This window comes from Exophiala xenobiotica (genome assembly GCF_000835505.1).
Source record: "Exophiala xenobiotica strain CBS 118157 unplaced genomic scaffold supercont1.1, whole genome shotgun sequence".
NCBI lineage: Eukaryota > Fungi > Ascomycota > Eurotiomycetes > Chaetothyriales > Herpotrichiellaceae > Exophiala > Exophiala xenobiotica.
Window position 1 is genome coordinate 961,065 of NW_013562494.1, and position 20,191 is coordinate 981,255.

Genomic DNA, 20,191 nt, shown 5'->3' on the forward strand with positions numbered 1-20,191 from the left:
ATAAGGTGGTCGATCGAGGCGCGATCTTTTACCCCGGAACAATTTTTTGGAGATTTTCTGCTGTCCGCCCTGTCCAGTATCTTCGAGGTGCCTGCAGTCACCGTCTAACCAGCCAGACTGTTTGAGATTCAAGACTCTACTTACTCCCAGGATGGCGCCAGCTGCGACCGAGGCTAAATCCTCTACCATCGACCCTACCATCCTTGTCCTGCGGAAAGACCTGACCTCCGAGCATGTCCCTCTCGCGCGCCGATTCCGAGCCCTCTTCTCCCTCAAACACCTCGCTTCACAGTCTCCTGGTCTACAGTCCACAGCTGCCATCGAGGCCATTGCTGCAGCATTTGCCTCGCCTTCTGCGCTCCTGAAACATGAACTTGCGTACTGCTTGGGACAGACAAAAAGCCTTGTGGCGGTACCCTTCCTAAGAGGAGTGCTCGAGAACAGGTCAGAAGATGCAATGTGCAGACACGAAGCGGCAGAAGCTCTTGGAGCACTGGGCGATTTGTCTAGTCTGGAACTCATGAAACAGATGAAGGACGACGAGAAGGAGCCAGTGGTAGTGAGGGAGACCTGCGACATTGCAGTCGATCGCATTCAATGGGCACATTCTGAGAGCAGGAAAGCAGAGGCACTCAAATCAAGCGACTTTGCATCTATTGATCCTGCCCCTCCTATGCCTTTGGCAACAGAGACACCTTCGATTCCTGACCTCCAAAATAAACTTCTCGACAACTCTCTCCCTCTATTTCAACGATACAGAGCCATGTTTGCTCTCCGAGATCTTGCTTCTCCACCCGATCTTCCAACTGCTGAAGCTGCAATTCACGCCCTTGCGTCCGGATTCGTCGACCCATCGGCTCTTTTCAGACACGAAGTAGCATTTGTCTTCGGCCAGCTTTCACATCCGGCGTCAATACCGGCTTTATTCTCTGTACTCGAGAATAGCAAAGAGGAAAGCATGGTCCGTCACGAAGCAGCAGAGGCCCTGGGCAGCCTGGGAGAAGAACCAGGGGTGGAGAACATGCTGAGGAAATTCGTCGACGACCCTGAGCAGGTTGTCCGTGAAAGTGTAATTGTGGCTCTTGATATGGCGGAATATGAGAAAAACGGCGAGATGGAGTACGCCACAATTCCGGAACCGCTTGCTGCATGATGGGATTGTTCAAATAGCGTGCATTCTAGGCGTTGGTACACTAGGACTGGAAGAATGTTTCAATTGTTCTGAACATCCTTGAACCCGCATTCACATCTGTAAAAGACGGTAGTACCTTCGTCGGCGCTTCGTAACTGTTTTGTATGATAAAACATCTCGGGCCGGTGGCACTCTGGACATTCTCGTGCTATTACAGCTTCCACTTGTAAGTCGTCTGCGTTGATATTTTGCACTTCGGAGTGTTTTGATCGTAGAGCCGAGGGAAATGCACTTGGCTTAGAGGTTGATGTTATCACTTTGGACGAGGTGTCCTTGGTGTACTGGAAACAATCGTCGCATTTGACCATATCATCTTCGTTTTGCCCGGGCACGATGCGTGGCAGTAGCGAGCCACAAACATCGCAAAATAGAAGACTTCCTATGGCGACCATCTTGTAGACAGGGAGGAGATCGTGAATAGGGCCAGGAACCTCAGAGTTGAGTGACGAGACGTCCGAAAAGATAAAATTTACTCCGTCGCTTGCTTAGGAAAGCAAGGCTGGCTCTGCAAGCCAAGGTCAGTCCCGCACTAGACGAAAGCAGTTAGTCCGAGCCTCCTCTTCTCCCTGCACCGCAATTTCAGCCTTCTCATTGAAGTCACTGCCGTATGCGCAATACCAACTATCACCACAACCCCAGCTTCTATCCCTATTCCTTTCACTTTACCTTGCAGGTATGGTTCCGACCACCATTGTGCCGCCGGAACTTTCACCAACTCGATGTCTATCTCATTCTTGAGTCAACCTCGTCCTGCTGGGTCCACTCTCCGCATGTAGTGTGGGACAATCAATCATAGATGGCGATGAACGACACTATTGAGGTATTCGTACCTCGGCGGTCTCAAAATGGGCGTAATTCAAGGCAGCTCACGGTAGATGAGGCCATACAATACACCCCCATGACCACCTCAATTCTGCCTGCGCATGGTGAGTCTGTCTTCCAGTCGTTGTCACCTTGCTAAACAGTGAGATCGCATTCCTATACCACAACTACGGCGCGTCCAAGATGCACGGCTCACGAATTCTGCCGAAAGAGCGTCTGCGTACCGAAGTGATCTCTATACGGCTGGAGCAAAAGAACGCCTGGCTGTCCTACTTGATCCGAGTAGACTTTCAGAAATGTATGACCAGCACTTCACCTCACCTTGGACTCTCGTTCTGACAGTGATAGAAAATTCAAACGGCCTCCGGTACAGAATGACGCCCCAGCTGAGATAGATCTGAACCCTGTCCAAAAGATGGTCATGGGTTTGACGAAGATTGACTATACCTACCCCTCTACCAAACCTCTAAAGTCGCCCGTGAAAAGGTCCACCGCTAAGACATCTCCTTCGAAGCCAATCACCTCTGGTGTTGTCGTTGAGGTCCCTCAGCCGCCTTTGTCGTTTCGTCGACAGGACTATGTCACCATGCCTGGATCTCCCAAGAGACAAAAGCTGAGTGGTTCTCAGATCAACGGCAAGGTCTCTCTGGCGGCCAAATCTAAGAAAGAGAAAGAAGACATGCTCTTGAATAACTTTGAGAATTTTCTGTCAGAGATCTTTGAGGCTCAAGATCGGCTGACCCCAGACACGTCAGCGTCGACGGCAGCGAGAAGCTCCATTTTCGAATTGCCGGACGATGAAGATGAATTCGAGCCTCGTCTTTCCACTCGGACACAGGAAAAGCTGCAGAGCATTCTGAGCCAACTCGTTTCTGTCGGTCGTCTAATGGATGCGCCCCTGGAATATCTTCAACGACTCCAGCGGATTTGTGACCCTGCCATCGAGGCAGCGCAAACTGTCAATCTTCGATTACCCCAAGATCCTTCAGATGACGACATAGCAACGTGGTTGACCAAACTCCACAAGGGGGAGATAGGAGCCGTCTCTGCTTGCACCTTGATTTACACCGTGCTTGGTGCTTCGCAGCATCAGGACCTTGTGAACCTTGAGGTGCTGCAATGGCTTCCCAATGTGCTGGTCAACCTGTTCGAGAACTGCTTGATCCTTGTTGTTGAGGCTCGGCCGGAGGCACAGGACGGTAAGCTGTTTCGTATTGCGTCAGAGAATAGTGAAATTCTGAAGAGGCTACTCGATGTTGGCCGAAAGCTCCTCGATCTCGTGGCAAAAGTATGCATTCAGATCAAAGGTGCTGGATCTATTGTCAACTCGACCGAGTTTCTTGCTGCCAAGCTTCTATTCGTGCAGAATGCCTACAATGATAAGGCGTCGGCGATCGGTTCACAAGCTTACGAGCGTTTGAGAAAGCAGGCCATGGCAGCCCTTGCGAAGCTATATGCAGCATTTCCTGGCGAAAGAGGACCAATTCTCGATGAGGTCTTGACCTCTTTAGACAAACTGCCTTCAAACAGTCGAAGTGCGAGGCAGTACAAGTTGGGATCTGGCAAGAATATCCAACTTGTCTCTGCATTGTTCATGCTACTAGTCCAGACGCCGGCTACGCAGTCAGGAAAAGCTGCGCCACACAAGAAGCATCGTGCACGGCGCAACCTGTCGCAAGATCCTGAAAGTTCAGACGATGAGCATGAAGAAAGTGATATGGAGGTCGAGGCCTCCAATCACCTTGAACAAGATCCCGTCTCACGCCTAAGTCGGACTGCAGACGCGCTCTTCGAGGACGCTTTCAAAAGTGCGCAGCATATCGTGGGTTGGATGGTTGACAAAGCTTCGAAAGTCACCAAGACCGGGGATTCACCCTACCGCAACATCCTTGACTTATTTGTTGAAGATTTGACAATAGTGCTTCCATCAACAGATTGGCCCGCATCAGAGTTGTTGCTCACAGTTTTGGCTATGCGTATGATTTCCCTGGCCAGGAACGACAAGGCTGCATCGATCAAGAACATGGCTCTGGAGTGTCTCGGAGTTATGGGCTCTGCGATCTCTGTGACAAGAGCATCCGCACGGGGCCTCTTATCGGCCATTGTACGCGATGGAGACTCGGGTTCCTCGATCGGGCAGAAACTTGCTGAGATCGTCAAAGATCATGCACATTTCCGCATCGAGCCTGCTGAAATGATCTCACCAGATGGTCCTTTCTGGATTGTTCACTCATACATGAGTGCCCAGAAAGGGGAAGGCCTGAGAACGAAGTCTGCCAAGTCATATTTTCTCGTGCAATATGCCACGTTTATATCTCGGACACTGCGTGGGCCACAAGACGCCGAGTATGACAATGAACTCGAGTCGAGGCTTGCAGGCGTGGTTTCCCTCATCGCACATCAGCTCTCGGAGCCAGACGAGGTTCACGAGGCCGTGAATGATCATCTGAACGTCACCCAGCGAGGCGCACAATTGGCTTACCTGTTGACCATTCTCAACATGCGTTTCTGTCGGCATTTCGCCGGAATTGCTAAGACACTTGCCTCATCTCTTTCGAGCGACCAGGCTCAGGTCCGAAGTCGCAGCTTGAAGAGTGTAGTGACCATTCTCGAAACGGATGCGAGCCTCCTGGACTGGGACCCCACGATCGCAGATGATGTCTTCAAATGTGCGTCGGACGATTCTTCACTTGTACGAGATTCGGCCTTGTCTCTGATTGCCAAGTTCATCATGCCTCGACCAGCACTCGAGGAGAAGGCGTTTAAGCGACTGCTGAAGTGTGCCGTGGATTCCAATGTGGGAGTGCAAAAGCGAGCCATGGGCCATCTCAAGGATGTTTACTTGAGGGAGTCAAGGCAAGGTATGAAGGTGACGATCGCCGTCGAGTTTCTTCGACGAACGGCCGACCTGGAAGCTTCAGTGGCCGACCTGGCCAAGAAAACCTTGTCTGAAATCTGGATTCAGCCCAAGCTGACCCTTCTTGCCAATACAAATGAGTCAGCTCATGTTGAGGTTGCCATTGAAGACTTCAAAGCACATATTGTCGCCTGTATTAGCAACGATACTGAATCGATGGCTGCGCTGCTGAAGAGTTTCCTGGTATGGAGACTCAAAGATTCCAAGAATGTGGATACAGTGCACGATCTCTATGCACGTATCGTGAAGAAGCTTCTGGACGATGCAAACGGGTCCGAGGCAGGTCCGGCGGAGTTGACGACACTTGTTTCATTTGCGGAGGCCCGACCACAAACAGTGGTGGCTGCTGATCTGACCAGTCTAAAGAGCTACTTGAAGGATCTTTCTAAGTCGGATAACATTCTAAAGTTCAAATCTGTGGTTGCGATCTTCCGGAGTGTGCTTCCAAATTTGTCCAAGACGCAAGAACCCCTTTTGCTGGAGGTGCAACTGGACCTTATGAAAGCCGCCAAAAGTCTTGCTCGTCGTCAAGAGCTGGAGGAGGTCATGTCTTGCCTGAGAAGCATTGATGGCGTCTTACACAACACTGGCAAAATCATTGTATTCACGAAATCAGTCCTGCAGAATGTCCTCAGTCCTAGTATCGCTCCTGGTCTCCGAGAGAAACTGATGAGAGAGAACAAGATGCAGGAACTTCAGACCAGAGAGAACAAAGTGAGAGAACAATCCCTGCGACTTGCTGGAGTGGTTGCAAAGCACATTGATCTTGAAGGCTATCGCGGGACGTTTCAGAGAGATTTCCCAACGTTTACCGCTGGGTCGTCAGTCGCAGGCTTTATTGCTGACAGCATCGTCCCGTTTACTCTGCAGAGGGCGCCTATCGAGATACGACTGAAAGCATTGGAAAGCTTGGGATTGATCTGTCAGGCTTGGCCCGGACAATTCAATAAGAAACACGTTCGTGAGACGTTTTTCCAAGTCTTGGAAGGCACCTCATTTGCTTCTCTGAGTGAGAATGATGTCTTGAAGATGCAAGTCATGGTTCTTGGGGTCTTCGATGAACTCTATGCCAAGCGCGCCAACGAGAAAGAGAATCCCACCAAAGGTGAAGCAAACGGCGAAGTTCAGGCGCTAAAGAACATTGGTGGCGACAGCAAGACTCGCGAGGATGATAGTGCCATTTCTATCATCACCAACCCTTTGGTCGACCACCTGCTTCGAATTGTCATGTCGGAGAGTGGTGAAAAGGCTCTGCTTGCAGCTCAGACACTGGCTAGCATTGATCACAAAGGAATGACGCATCCAAAACAGACCACGGCGGCTTTTGTGGCTTTGGAAAGCAGCACTGATCCGAGGGTTTCTCACGTTGCCAGGATTGCCCACGAACATCTTCACCAACAGCATGAGTCTGTTTGTGAAAGGGAATACATCAATGCAGTGATCGAAGCCTTCAAATACCAGAACGAGGTTTTCAAGGATCCTACCGGTGGCACTATGCCGGGCTACAAGGCTAAACTTGCACCGGCGTTCACCATTATCAGCACCAGCGGTTCAAAGTATGTCAAGAAGTTCCTGAGCAATTTGATCTCAAAACTCAATACCGAATACTTGAAATTAAGTGTTGAGGAAGGAGCAATTCCTGAGCATGTCCTTTTTGTTCTATTCGTCACCCAGAACCTTGCGTTTTTCGAGTACAAGAAGATGGATGAACTCCTACACACCGTGTTGCAACTAGAATTGGCGTTTGGTAAGAACGGTGGTGAGCTTGCGCAGGCCATAGAGTCCAACTTTCAGCAAGTTCTGGTCCCTCAACCGATTGATGCTGTGACAGGCGAGGCGGCACCCGCGTGCCAACCTACTGCCATGTCCCAGGTTGATCCGGGGATGTTGAAAAGATTGGCTGCGGCTGCGTGCGCGATCACTCTGATATCCGAGGCCAGGAACTACCTGAAGAGACAGTACGGCGTTTCTCGGGATGTCAAAATGGCAATGCTACAGAACAAGCAGACCAAGGAATCCACCAAAGAACCTGTCAAGGTCCACGGCATCACGGGAGAAAGATATTGGACGACGAGCAAGTCGGTGCTGGAATCCCTCAGCGACACAGACGGCATGATACAGCGATGCAAAGACTTTGTGACCCTTGTGGCAGTCGATGATGAAGTGAAGATTGCTGAAGAAGAGGAAGAGATGTCGATGATGGCCATGGCTCCTGAGCAGCCGATGAGCGCACCTCGAGGTCGGAAGCGCAAGAGTATCAATGGATCTGTTGGTGGGACGCCAAAGAAACCTCGAGGTCGACCACCAAAAACGCCAACTGCACGACGGTCTTCGAGTGTGTCATCGATGGACGACGATCCTGATGGCGACTTTGCTGGTTGAGGCGGTAATACTTGGAGGTGTCACTCACATCTTGGGGCCCATAGGGGCCGCGACACAATCTGGGCTCAGGCGTTTAATGATGGAATGAACCAAAAGAGATAAGCAGGTATTCTGAAGGGACCCTCGTCTGCTACATCATGAGGCTGAGGCTGTTTGTTAGTGATTTGATACAATGATACCCCACATAGTTATTGACTGGCCGTTACGGGACTGAGAATTCAAAACAATGTTATGCTCGTTTTATACTTGTAAGGAATGATATCGAGATCAGAGCAGACATTGCAAGGTTGCTTCTCCCACCTAGGAACGGTAGCTTGGACTGCGGAAGCGAATTCACAAGAAGGGTTGCAGATTTGGTCGAGTGGCCCCAGATGAATATAAGTAGACGACGGGATGAGGTGTGGAGAGGTGATATCTCTGTCCTTGTTACGTGGACATCGCTCAAGACTGTGACGTTGTGATCTACCGTGGAAGAGTCCTTGAAAGAGCACAGAGCGTGCACAGTGTTACAGTACCATTTGCTATTGACCCGCCATCTCGGAATGCTCGCTGCCATGATCTTCCGTGCCGAAGCTATCGCCAACTGATGCCGTCATACCCAGCAAGCCAGATACCGCAGATTCCATCTCTACTCTACCAGCAGTCTTCCCTCGCTTTCTTGATCAATCTTTCGTCGCCGCACCTAAATTCTCTTAGTTGAGCCTCCTCTGCACCGTCTATCGTTAAGCATGAGGTGAATCTGTTAACTGCTCCTCTTCACCCATGGAGGCATTCCCTCGATTGGCCCGCACTGGCCTGCGTCCTCTTCGTCTCAACAACCTCCCTTACCACCGTTCCTCTAAGCATCTGAAGCCCTTCCTCCAGCCTACGAGACCGCTATCGATCCTGCGACAGACTCGCTTCTCTTCCAGAAACCCTCGCCATGTCGCCGGTCAGCTTTCCTTCCGTCAGGCGGGAGCTTCAGTTGGACCAATTCGCTTCATTTCCACCAAACAACTTCCAAACCACCATGGCCCTTTCGCCCGATTCATGTATCGAGTTTTTGCTTGGACGGGTATCTTTATCGTCTTTTCCGGCAGTTTGGTATTAGCCTTCTTTGTGTATGATGCCTCGACCTACCATGAAGCTCCCGACAAGATGGGTGACATCCCAGTGAACGAGAAAGCTCTGTTTCCAAGAAGAGGAGGGCCAAAGAATCTGCCCATAGCAGAGGTCTTGATTGATGACGAGGATTGTGATCCTATGAGAGAACAGAAAGAGAAGCCCAAATTGGTGATACTGGGAACAGGATGGGGCAGCGTTGCCATGTTGAAAGAGCTCAACCCAGGGGATTACCATGTCACTGTGGTTTCGCCAACGAACTATTTCCTCTTCACACCCATGCTGCCCTCTGCAACTGTGGGAACTCTTGAGTTCCGGTCCTTGACCGAGCCGATTCGCAGGATAGTAAACCGAGTGAGAGGGCATTTTCTAAGAGCCGAAGCTGTGGATGTCGAATTTACGGAAAAGCTGGTCGAAGTCAAGGCGATCGATGCTCGGGGAAATGAACAGCACTTCTACCTGCCATACGACAAATTGATCGTTGGCGTCGGTGCGACCACAAACCCGCACGGTGTCAAGGGCTTGGAGAATTGCAACTTCCTGAAGTCAATCGAAGACGCTCGTCTCATCAAGCAAAAGGTCCTACGGAATCTGGAATTGGCATGCCTACCCACTACAACTGACGAAGAGCGGCGAAGACTCCTCTCCTTTGTCGTTAGCGGTGGAGGTCCTACCGGTGTTGAATTTGCCGCGGAGCTGTATGACATGCTCAACGAAGATCTCTTGCGCTCTTTCCCACGCATTCTGCGGAATGAGATCTCCGTACATATCATCCAGTCCCGAGGCCACATTCTTAACACCTACGACGAAGCTTTGTCTGTGTATGCGGAAAAACGGTTCGAGCACGACCAGGTCGAAGTCTTGACGAATGCACGTGTCAAAGAAGTCCAGCCTGACAAGATCTTGTTCACGCAAACAGAAGACGGACATGCGGTAGTCAAGGAACTTCCCATGGGCTTCTGCTTATGGTCGACCGGAGTCGCTCAGACGGAGCTGAGTAAGAAGATCGCCGCAAAATTGGGAGACTTCCAGACGAACAGGCATGCACTCGAGACTGACACCCATCTTCGAGTCCTTGGAGCCCCTCTCGGCGATGTTTACGCCATTGGAGATTGCGCCACAGTCCAAAACAACATCGCTGACCATATCACCACGTTCCTGCGTGGCGTGGCCTATGAAAAAGGCAAAGACCCAGATAAAGTGCATCTGACTTTTCAAGAATGGCGTAACGTGGCTCAGAAAATCCGGAAGCGGTTCCCTCAGGCTACAGGCCACCTCAAACGTGTCGACCGCCTGTTCGAAGAATACGACAAGGACAAATCAGGCACGTTGGACTTTGGCGAATTGCACGAGCTCATGGTTCAGATCGACAGCAAATTGACTTCATTGCCTGCAACAGCCCAGCGAGCTAACCAACAAGGTCAATACCTCGGTCGGAAATTCAATAAGATTGCCCAGGCAATCCCAGGCTTCAGGGCGAATGAAGTCGACTTTGGCGACCTCGACGAAGCCGTGTACAAGGCGTTCGAATATCATCACCTTGGTAGTCTGGCTTATATTGGCAATGCGGCGATTTTCGACTTTAATGGGTTAAATTTCAGCGGTGGCTTAATGGCCGTGTACCTCTGGCGGAGTATCTATTTCGCACAGAGCGTAAGTCTGAGGACGAGACTTCTTCTCGCGATGGATTGGACGAAGAGGGCGCTCTTTGGAAGAGGTAAGTTATCACAAACCCCGGAGCCGGAGTAGTTTCTAATGAATGGTCAGATTTGATGAGCACATAAGACAACTTGGAGCTGGAAGCTCGATGGTGACAGGATAGCCTCACACAAGCACGCAATGATCGATTCTGTTTCAGGAATCGGATAGGAGATGCTATCTTTTATGAACTTGGCCACGGCCGCTCGAGCCTGAGCAGGGCCGGTGGCATTCTGGCAGTGGACGAGGATCGTCGTCGCTCTGGGTAGAGAAGGTTAGCTATTTGCTTCAAATCCATTAAAAAGAAGCCGCCCAAGACGATAGGAAACAGAAATAGAGAAGACAATGACAAAGAAGCCTGCAGTGGGTATATAGAATTTGTGGTCGGATTTTTTTTTGTACAGAACGAGTACCCGACTTGATGTCTGGTTTTCAGCGAATTCAAATAGCGGCTTGCTCAATGATATTATATTGCTTTGGATGCGCCTAGGATGCTGAATACGAAGACACCATCACACACCATTTCGCACACCGTTTCGCGGGAAGCTTTGCTATGCAAAGGGTCATCGATTGGGTCGAGGCCTCTGTGAATATGCTGCTCTTGCATTGATTGCACAGCATGCACTCGACGATACTACTACTACTACTACTACTCGATCTCATATAGGGGTTGATCTCGCATGCCCTTCACTGCGTCGAATACGCAAGGGTGCACCAGCGGGATAATGAATAATCAGTCTTCCTCCATTCCCGCATCACTGTCCGCATTCACCTGACCTTGCACACCACCCGTGCCCTCCCCAGCCTTTGATCCATGTTTTTGCAAATTCCCAGCCCTGAAGATGGGTCTATCCGCTTCCCACCGCTCAACCGCCTCCCTGTCGCAATTTTCCTCAATCTCCTTCCTCACCACCACCACGAGCCTCCGAATCTCCCGGTCAAAATGCCCCGCCGTGCTTCCATGCCCACTATGATCCCTGACCTCCGCCGCCACGGCCAGCCACTCCCGCACACCGGCGCGAGTGATCAACGTATCACTGCCACCCTTGACGCCGGCCACGGCACGATGCACGACATCTAGGATCTTCTTCCTCGCGTCTTTCGAGCACAACGGGGCGAGGAAGTAACTGAATAGCCGCGTAAATACGTGCCCGCGCCGGAACAGGTCCAAGTCCACCTCGTTCCGGAGCGAGTGGACGAGTAAGTCGAGAAGTCGCTCGATCTCGTGAGCCTGTGCGTTCTGATTACCACTACCACCCAGGTCGGTGTCATCCGCTTCTGGCTCAGACAGAAACGTGTTGGATACCCAGTAGGGCAGGATCCGGGTGACGGGTTGCCAGCTTGGCGTGGTGAGCAGGAATTCATTGGTTTTGCGGTAGTACGGAGAGCTTGGGTCGGCGACGACGGGGAGCATGTGCGCCGCGAGTTCGGCAATGATGGATGGAGGTGGTGGCGAGTCTGGAGAGGAAAAGGTAGTCAGTGAGCGGATTGTCTCGCTGGCTTCGCCTAGAAGGAGATATAGTTGTGTCTTTTCCGGGTAGGTCGATTGTTCGACGGCGTGGATGACGGTTTGGAGCGTGTGGAAGGCTTGCAGGCGGATCTCTTGGTCCGGGCTGATGAGGCACCGCAGCAGATTGGAAAGGCGACCGGATTGGATCTCGGTCTCGAAGTCCGGGTCCGTCCAGCGGTCGAGGCCGGAGAGGGATGATGGAATGCGTGGGGGTGAGGGAAAGATTTCGTCCAGGTCGACGGTGGGTTCTTCTGAGGGAGAGGAAAGAGATGGCTGTTTGGTGTTGGAGAGATTTGAAGATACGTGTTTTTCGGCTGTTTCTTCTTCGCCTTCGGGCTCGGGCAGGGTTGTCGGCTTTTTCCGCTGCTTTTCAAAGGCCTTTTCTAGGATTGCTTTGGATTTATCATCGTGTCCTGGGTTTTCCATCATCTTTTGTTCCAGAGCAGTTATGACACGATAGTTTTCGCCGGCAGCGTCGAGCGCCGAGAAGAGTTTGGCTATCCATTCCGCAATGTTCTTGGCTTCCTTTTTCTCGTCCTTTTTGACGACGAAAGACCATTGGTCGGCTATGCAGCATGCAAGGAGACTGAGAGGCCTCGAATCAGATACTGCCTGTTGTTCCTGTTCAAGTTGATCGAGGTATTTGACCGGCCGCTGCATTGTTCTCGTCATACAATTATCCAAGAACTGATACGTTGTATCTTCAGGTTGCCATTTCTTGGTAGAGGTCAAGCTCGCCAGTAGAGCTTCTGGAGACCGAGTATGCGTGCTGAGTACGCCTTTACCGCACAGCAAAGCCTTCAAAACGGGTATCGCTTGCTTCGTGAGCAAGTCCCCGGGCCGAGGAACACAGTACTTGAGTAGTTCTGCCAGGAGTGAAAGGGTGTCCGCAGTCGATCGATGAAACCACTTCGTCGTAGGCGAGACATCAGAGATCTGCAGAAGGTGTGGCAGTTGTTCCTCAAATGCGTCCCTCTTATCATCGTCCAGAGCGTCCGAACCTAATCTCCGCAGAATCAGAGTCAGAGTCGGACCGATATCAAATTTTGACCCCGCCGCCAGAGACGGCAACACCCTGTAATAGGTAGCTATGCATTCGAGTACCGCCGTCCGCACTCGCTCTTGGTCCTTTGCAAGGCTTTGCAGTGCAGTTATGGTATCCTGCAACTGCGGTATTCGTTCGAGGAATAAGTTGATGAGCCTAGTGCAAGCTTGAGCCCACAAGTGGGACTTAGTTTGTGCTAGCTCGAACATTTTCAGCACAGAATCAAGCTTTTCAAGGGCAATTGTGAGCAACCGAGCAGCCGACATGGTCATGATGTCCTCTTTCATGTGTAGACATTTTGTTATGGTGGCTCGGTCCAGAGGTCGGGGAAGGATGCTCTCAATCACGACCGAGAGAGGAGGAGGAGGCATATCAGGCAACCCGTCGTGCCAGCCACAATTTGCCGGAACAGGAAGCTCAACAACAGAGAACAGAAAAGCGAATTGCCCTCGCCATATCGGGTCGTCAGATGGAGGTACGAGAAATTTTCGCTTCTTGGTGAAATAATCCGCGACCAGCTCAGGAGCAGCGGCGAATGTCGAAGTGATCAGATTAGCCTGTAAGATGTCTTTCTCTGGATGAAGGGTTTGGATAAATGTCGAAATTGTGTTGTTCTTAATCGGGACTTTGTCATAGTAGTCGTCAGAGTAGTAAGGCGAATCCAATCCCAGATCAATCATCTCGTCGTCCACTTGAAGGACTTCCGGGCTAAAGCCAGCGGGATACCATCCAGTTTGTGGAAGCAATACGCCTTTCGTTGTTGCGCAGACCTGAAGCAATAGATGATGTAAAGCATCTCGAACAGCCTCGTGGCTGTTCTTGTCCTCCTCAGATCCCCCTTGAGCAACATCATATACCTTCGCCAGAGCCGAGAGATTGCCAGAATTGAAGCATCGAATCTTCAATTGCTTGGACAAATTTTGATCAAACAGAACCGACATCTCGAGAGAAAGCAGAGATTCGATAATGATATTCGAACGCTGGTTTGGCAAGCTGCGGATGGCCACGTGTAGAGTCTTTCCCTGGCTGATGAGCTCGCTCTTTGAAGCCGTATCTAGATACTTCAGGTTGGCCACCAGGAACTCCAAAGCAGCTACAGGGGCCGTGGCTCGTGGTTCATCGCCTCGGTGCATTTGACTAAGGATGCCATCGAGGCGCCTATATAGCAAGTCTCGTCGTCCAAAAACATTGCTGGCAAGGGCACCAGCATCAAAGCTGACAACCTCGGTCAGTAATTGTAAACAGGAGGTTATAAGATGATCCTTGGTCCGAGGTGATGACAAGCCTCTGTCGAACAGTCGAAGTTGATCTCGTTTCAGCAAGCTGTGACAAAGTGACAACCCGAATTCGCGGAATTCCAGATTACCTGATACCGCTCGAAAGAACTGGGTGAGAGCGGCAGGGACAGCAGCAAGGACGGGCTCATCATTCGATTGGCTCGCATTAGTCCAGGCGGTCAATAAGTCGGGAAAATCAACCTGATCGTGGGACGAAGAAAACTGCTCGTCACAGTAGGTCTTCAGGATATTTAGTTGTCGCTGCTTGACTTCCCACTGTTGCTCTTTGGAGATTCCAGACAGGAAATTCGAGAACCTATCAATAGCTGGAGAGGTTCAGAGGGCGTTCCATCATTGATTGGGGATGTCGTACCTGTTTTGATCTCGGAGGTAGTCTTTTGTGAAAGTTGAAGAAGATTTCTCAGCTGGGCGGCAGACGTAAACGAAGAGTCGTGAAAGAGTGTGCCATCCTCCACTTTCCTCCTCTTCCTTGATCTTTCTTCAACAACAGCCATTGCTGTTAAATATGGATTGAGAGACTGAGGATCAACCAATGTGCCAATGCACAATGTAGGTCGGTCGATGGATGAGGTTGTCCTGAATTCGGTTAGCTTGGTATGAATTCTTCGACCAAGCATTTGGACAATCCTGTGGGTCTTTGGCCCTTGAATGAGCTGCAATTCTGGATCATCTCGCGTCTCATGAACTCTGCTTCAATAATGGCAGGCCTTCTTTACAGCTAAGAAATTACTAAAAAGAACCTCGACGCATTTATTAAGCCGCTGCAGCTGGACTGCGATTTTGAAGTTAAGAAAAAAAATTTGTTGAAAGGTCTTGCCCGGATTCGAACCGGGGTTAGCGGAACATCCAAGAAAATCAGAATCCGCTGTGATAACCACTACACTACAAAACCTATGTGTGGCAATTTCGAAGCAGAAAATTGCTAGCAAAATAAATGATAGGCACATTAAATTTGGTGGGGCGTTTCGATCTTTCTGGTGCCAGAACATCGGTCGAGGCGGTATTAGTCATCCCGTTAAGACGACCTCAGTCGGAGGACGATACCTGGGTGTAAGGCTAGGAGACCATCTTCAGGTTGTGAGGCCAAGACCACGCCTGCATACCTACCTGGTAGGTACCTAGGTAGATTTTTGCATTCATTCGTTCATTTCTTGACGTTAAACCACGACGGAAGAAGTCACAGTGCCTATCTAGTTTGCATTTCCGAGCAGTACGGGATATTGGCTAAGAATCTCAGAATCAACCCCAGTACCTGGTACTCACGACACTCTGGCACATCAAGTCATATTCGAAATTGATATCAAAAGTTCGCGAATGCCATGGAGAGACGCATTTCATACATGTCGCGCAGATACCGCACGATCATCCATTCATTCCATCTATAACACCATAACTAATCATAAGGGAGTTCATTTACTCCCATCAAACATAATTTTCAAAATGCTCGCTCAAGACTTTTTCTTCATCATGCCCCTCAACCTCCGCGCAGCACCTACAATGGGATCGCCCGCATATATGTCCTGAGGATCCTTCTTCTCTTTCTCTCTACCCCGCTCACCACCCCACTGGATCTTGGGCCGAGTCGATGGTTCACTCGGCACTGGCTCTTGCACAGCAGCACCGGCCTGGCGGGGTTCGTCCTCCTCGTCACTCTCGCTACTGTCGTCCTCACCTTCGCCGCCCAGTCCCAGAGCAGCCAAGCGACGTCTCTTTTCTGCAGCGGTTTCTGCACCAGGAGCCTCATCTTCATCCTCTGATCGGATCCGGGCCAGCTGACGTCTTCGTAAATCTGCTGCAGTTTGACCACCTCCATGCCTGACGATACTCGAACGAACATTGTGTGTGGGGATATTGACTTCTTCTTCTTCCTCTTCTTCGCTCTCTTCCTCCCGTGTCCGACTCAGGTCCTCGGTAGCCACGCCGTCAGCAGCAGGACGTCGATGCGGACTGAAATAGTCATCGTCTTCAGCAGGCATCTCAGTCCTGATGGTCCTGCTGCCCCCATCTGGGTGGGGGACGCTCAATGTTGCACCAGTGTTCGTCTCTGTCCGATGGCGTCCAGGCCTTCCAGCGGAAGCTTCATCCTTAGCGGCTCTACGCAGCTCGCGTTTGACGGCCTCAGGAGCATCACTCTCGTTGACTTCCTTGATCTTGTTCTTCGGGTCCAGCTGTTGCATTTGCTTGATAAAGTCTTTTGTTGATAACCGTCTGCCAGATCCAAGGGCTATCGTGCCAGGGGCGTCACGGACTTTCTTCTGCCCGGTAAGGCCATACCGATCAGTCGATGAGATGATCATTCTTAAGCCATCGTCTGATGATGTGGAACCGCGACGTCCCTTTGGCTCCGGCTTGTCAGACTCTGACTTTGTTGCTTCAGTAGCATCCACCTGGACAGGAACAGCAGTACTCGGGCCAGCAGCACCTGCTTGACGACCTAATCCAACCCATGTGCTCATCCGGCGCAGACCTCCTCGTAGCTGCCGTTCCCGGTCGCCACCGGCGTCCTCGCTTGGAATGGTGTATGTCTTGATAACTTCACCATCTTCATCTTCCACAATGACAGTGTTGCCAAATTGATAAGCATGAGCAGGACCCCTTTTACGCTCTGGTTGCCTCGATGGCTCTGAAGGCTCAGAGTCTTCCTCCTTGCGTCTGCCAAAGCCACGCCACTGATCGAACTTCTGGCGCATTTTCTTCTGGGGCTGGCCAAGAGCCTCTGCCGCCTCTTTTTCTATCTCCTCGCCTTCCGTCTTGGGATGTGGCCGGTGTCTATGTTTAGTAAATTTGCCACTTTCGTCTTTCGTCAAACGGTTTCGTGCTTCTTCGATCGCTTGAACCTTATCTTCCTCTGTCATGTTGCGCGTATCGAGAGTCTCTACCACGTTACCCTCCTCATCTTCAACAACAATGTGGGCGCCTTCCTCGTATGCTTCGACATCTGCGGGCCTGTCCGGTGATGGCGATCGCGGCCGTCCTTGTTCCTCTGCTTCGGCTTCTTGTTCGGCCTCCAGTTTGTCACGCTCGCGATGAGAGACTGGCTCGAGGCGATCGTGAGGGCTTTCGGGGGAAGGCTCTCCAGACTTTTCGAACAGAGTATCTGAGCCTGACTCCTGTTGGGTTAGGGCGCCTTCCGAGCGCCTCTGTGGTGCGATGGCACTCTGGCTGATGGGACCACCAGGCCGATTTGCTAGGTCGCTGCGGCGCTTCCTTCTGCGCGACCGTCCAACGCTTGAAGAACGAGACCCCGGCTTTCTCTCATATTCGTCCTCACGCTGTCTTCTCAGGTGGAGTTTAGGAATACCAATTGGTGGTAGCTCACCAGGAGGTACATCTAGCTTTTCGTCTGTCTCAAATTCTGAGCTGTACGTTCGTGACATTGATCTTGACTGAGAAGTGATTCTTGGTAGCCTGTTCATCCATGCTGGGCCTTTGTCGTTGTCTTGGGTGTATGACAGTGTGATTGTCAGGGTATTGATGCGTTTACCGAGGGTAAAGACGGCGATCGATGAGCCGTGGACAAGAATGGACGAGATCACCAGGAAAGTGACCACTGGCCACACCAGGTATATTAAATCGTAATCTTTTGTCGATGGTGGTGGTAGCTTCGCCAAAGGTTGCGTAGAATCGGTTTCCAACTCTGCACGAGCTAGGATTGCTGCAAAGATAGCTCCAACACCAATAGGACCGAAATGACCTGCAAACAATGCCTCTCGCCAGGTTTTGACATCCGGAATCAATGGTTTCAGCAGCATCATAGCAGGTATTCGACGGAAAAGAATGACGAAGATGGCGATGACGACAAGTCTCCAGGGGACCAAGCCGTGCTCTGGCGCGTTATACTGGTCCCATGGTATGATGGTACCGAAGTAGACGAAGTAAGCCAAGTTGAGGAGCAAGTCAATAACGTTGGAAACATGTGACTCTTCCGTCTTCTCGGTAAACCAGCCATCGTTTGAAAAGCCTACTCCAGCCGCAAACCCGATGAGAAGATCGTCCATACCTAACAGACTGCCCGAACCTGCGCAAAACAGGGCGAGTACGAAGTAGAACACCAAGAAGCTTTCTCGGTCAATCAAGCCCCTTCGCTCCGCCATCTTGATCGCATGACGGCCAATATAGCCCACCATGACTCCATAAAACGCACCAAAGATGCACTCGTACAGAATCGTATAGCATGACCAGTGGAAGACCACGTGCCGAGCATCCAGATCGTACCTCAGTAGATATAGCGAAAGGTAGATGAATGGGAAAGCCATGCCATCATTACATCCCGATTCGGCTGACAGGATGTCTCGAAGATGCTTTGGGACTCGTTTTGCGAACTTGCCCTTACCAACCACGGACGACGCCAGGACAGGATCAGTGGCAGTAACGCAAGCTGCGATGGCCAGAGACTCCAACCAAGAGAGATTGGGGATCATCCACCAAATGAAAAGACTGGTGACGAGCCATCCAAAGGTCATGACCGGAACCAGTAAGAACACGACCGATTTCCAGTGCCTTTCCATGTACGCCTTGGGCAATTCGACACCGACGGCAAAACATTGAACCACAAGGACAATGCGAGAAAACTCGAGGGTGACCTGGTCGGTGTTGCCCCAGGTGAGAGGATTGATGAGGTTGGCTGCATGAGGACCGAAGATGACACCGCAAATGGTGGCCACCGTGGCTTCACCAATGTACAGTTTTTCCTTGATGAACAGAGAGCATAGCATGAATATACTCGTGAACCCGCCCAGAATGATATAGACCAGATGCGGTTTGTCTATTGCCAACTGGTCCCACGCCATGGCGAAAACCCGTGCACACCTTGCACACTCCTGGTTTTTGTTCGACACGCAGGTTGTGGTCAGTATGGAAAGGGTGACAGCCTCCTCCCAAGACTCGTAATATAATGGTGATAGCGACCGATGTCTTTTAACGCAGATTTTGCGAAAGTGCGACGACAAGCTCACAGAGTGATAGACTCCTCCGCTGTGTCTCAACTTTATCGTGTTCAATTCATAAAAGCCAGCAAGAGTTCCGAAGTATTATCCCCAGTCGTTGCTTTGCCTAGGTGTCAGGTCGTGGTGCAGTATCCGAAGCATTCAGGTAGGAGGCCAGTCACGTCAGAGGGGTAGATTTTTTCGAAGGGAATGCGTGAAGCGAGGTTCGAGGATTATGCTCAGGTTCAGGAACGGTGTCTGTAGGATCGAAGGAAGAGAGTTGGGAAGGCAGATCAGCAATGCTGCCAGATGGCCGTACGGATGCCGAAAAGTAAGATGCTGGCCCTAAGTTAACAGACCTGGGCGGCCCAGTGAAGTACAATACAGCAGATTGATCTAGCTCGGCTGTCCACGATGTCTTAGCATCAGAACGAAGCACGCCTTTGCCAAGTTGCAACCGCAGCAGAAATGATGAAGGACAAGGCTCGGCGTGAGGATAATAGGTGGGCCGTTTGTACAGCGTTGTAGTAATCTGCGGCGGGTGTCGATGGGATCGCAGCCGAAAATATGATGCGGTGTTTTACGAGTTGAAGGACCGACTCAAGGGATCCCTGCACAGGGCTGGAACGTGGGCTTGAAGAGCCAACCACACCTCAGCCAGGGCCACTCCAGATTGTCGGAGACTCGAATATTCCGTACTAAGTTGATTCCGGGCTTGGTCGATGGTAAGATGGAGATTCACACTCGCTTCTATTCTCGTAGCGAGAGTGATGGAGGAAGGGGAGGAGATTCTCGACCAGAGGATGAAACAATTCTTGTTTATGCTCAGGAGTCAAGTTGCTTTTGGTCGCATTTTGCAAAAGAAAGATGCAGTGATTTGTAGCGAGTCCACTGTTGAGGACCTCGAGCAAGCAATGAATGGATTAGCGGAAGACGTGACGGGTCCAGGTTGTGTTTGGCGAGAGCATGTGGTTGGTGAGGACTTGTTGCCCCTCCGGCTACAAGGCACATTAGAGGGCAAAAGACTTCGCCCGGGCTGACTTGGCCGGCAAGTGCAGGCTCACTAGGCCCAGACATTTCTTGGCGGCAGTGATAAAGACCCAGTTCACCCAGTTGTACGGAGACTCGTATCAACATCGGCACTCTCAAGATAAGGTAACAACGGCTGGTTTTGATCGACTCATTACGCCACACCTGGACCGTCGACACGTTGATACCACCTTTTCAAGGTTTCACACCGGATTGAAGTTGTCTGATGGGAATAAATCGCCCGCGAATCGTCGTCATCAGGCAGCGTGGAT

General features: G+C 51.0%; 5 protein-coding genes and 1 non-coding gene across 6 annotated transcripts; 3 read left to right on the forward strand and 3 right to left on the reverse strand.

The window, feature by feature from the left end:
• The first annotated feature begins 48 nt into the window (after positions 1–48).
• Positions 49–1,204, forward strand: PV05_00388 (deoxyhypusine hydroxylase). The gene has a single exon (XM_013465279.1). It carries the CDS (start codon positions 152–154, stop codon positions 1,151–1,153), a length of 1,002 nt encoding a protein of 333 aa, XP_013320733.1. The 5' UTR covers positions 49–151; the 3' UTR covers positions 1,154–1,204.
• Positions 1,205–1,802: 598 nt separating this feature from the next.
• PV05_00389 (uncharacterized protein) lies at positions 1,803–7,583 on the forward strand. Its single transcript, XM_013465280.1, has 3 exons — positions 1,803–2,118; positions 2,162–2,312; positions 2,363–7,583. Exons 1-3 carry the CDS (start codon positions 1,989–1,991, stop codon positions 7,311–7,313), a joined length of 5,232 nt encoding a protein of 1,743 aa, XP_013320734.1. The 5' UTR covers positions 1,803–1,988; the 3' UTR covers positions 7,314–7,583.
• A 356-nt stretch (positions 7,584–7,939) lies between these two features.
• On the forward strand, positions 7,940–10,617 carry PV05_00390 (uncharacterized protein). Its single transcript, XM_013465281.1, has 2 exons — positions 7,940–10,131; positions 10,182–10,617. The coding sequence occupies exons 1-2, from the start codon at positions 8,076–8,078 to the stop codon at positions 10,196–10,198; spliced, it is 2,073 nt and encodes a 690-aa protein (XP_013320735.1). The 5' UTR covers positions 7,940–8,075; the 3' UTR covers positions 10,199–10,617.
• Positions 10,618–10,676: 59 nt separating this feature from the next.
• PV05_00391 (uncharacterized protein) lies at positions 10,677–14,489 on the reverse strand. The gene is made up of 2 exons (XM_013465282.1): positions 14,318–14,489; positions 10,677–14,270 (listed from the first exon to the last, which is right to left on the reverse strand). Exons 1-2 carry the CDS (start codon positions 14,457–14,459, stop codon positions 10,846–10,848), a joined length of 3,567 nt encoding a protein of 1,188 aa, XP_013320736.1. The 5' UTR covers positions 14,460–14,489; the 3' UTR covers positions 10,677–10,845.
• A 284-nt stretch (positions 14,490–14,773) lies between these two features.
• Positions 14,774–14,857, reverse strand: PV05_00392. Its single transcript has one exon. It is a non-coding gene; the product is annotated as a tRNA-Gln (tRNA).
• A 440-nt stretch (positions 14,858–15,297) lies between these two features.
• Positions 15,298–19,737, reverse strand: PV05_00393 (sodium/hydrogen antiporter). The gene has a single exon (XM_013465283.1). The coding sequence runs from the start codon at positions 18,753–18,755 to the stop codon at positions 15,414–15,416; it is 3,342 nt and encodes a 1,113-aa protein (XP_013320737.1). The 5' UTR covers positions 18,756–19,737; the 3' UTR covers positions 15,298–15,413.
• Between the last annotated feature and the right edge of the window lie 454 nt (positions 19,738–20,191).

Bases quoted from the DNA above. Each gene is read 5' to 3' on its own strand.
- PV05_00388 (XM_013465279.1), top strand. From the start codon at position 152: ATGGCGCCAGCTGCGACCGAGGCTAAATCCTCTACCATCGACCCTACC.
- PV05_00389 (XM_013465280.1), top strand. From the start codon at position 1,989: ATGGCGATGAACGACACTATTGAGGTATTCGTACCTCGGCGGTCTCAA. The intron at 2,119-2,161 runs GTGAGTCTGTCT...CTAAACAGTGAG, and splicing joins CTCAATTCTGCCTGCGCATG to ATCGCATTCCTATACCACAA. The intron at 2,313-2,362 runs GTATGACCAGCA...TGACAGTGATAG, and splicing joins CCGAGTAGACTTTCAGAAAT to AAAATTCAAACGGCCTCCGG.
- PV05_00390 (XM_013465281.1), top strand. From the start codon at position 8,076: ATGGAGGCATTCCCTCGATTGGCCCGCACTGGCCTGCGTCCTCTTCGT.
- PV05_00391 (XM_013465282.1), bottom strand. From the start codon at position 14,459: ATGGCTGTTGTTGAAGAAAGATCAAGGAAGAGGAGGAAAGTGGAGGAT. The intron at 14,271-14,317 runs GTACGACATCCC...GAACCTCTCCAG, and splicing joins TACCTCCGAGATCAAAACAG to CTATTGATAGGTTCTCGAAT.
- PV05_00393 (XM_013465283.1), bottom strand. From the start codon at position 18,755: ATGGCGTGGGACCAGTTGGCAATAGACAAACCGCATCTGGTCTATATC.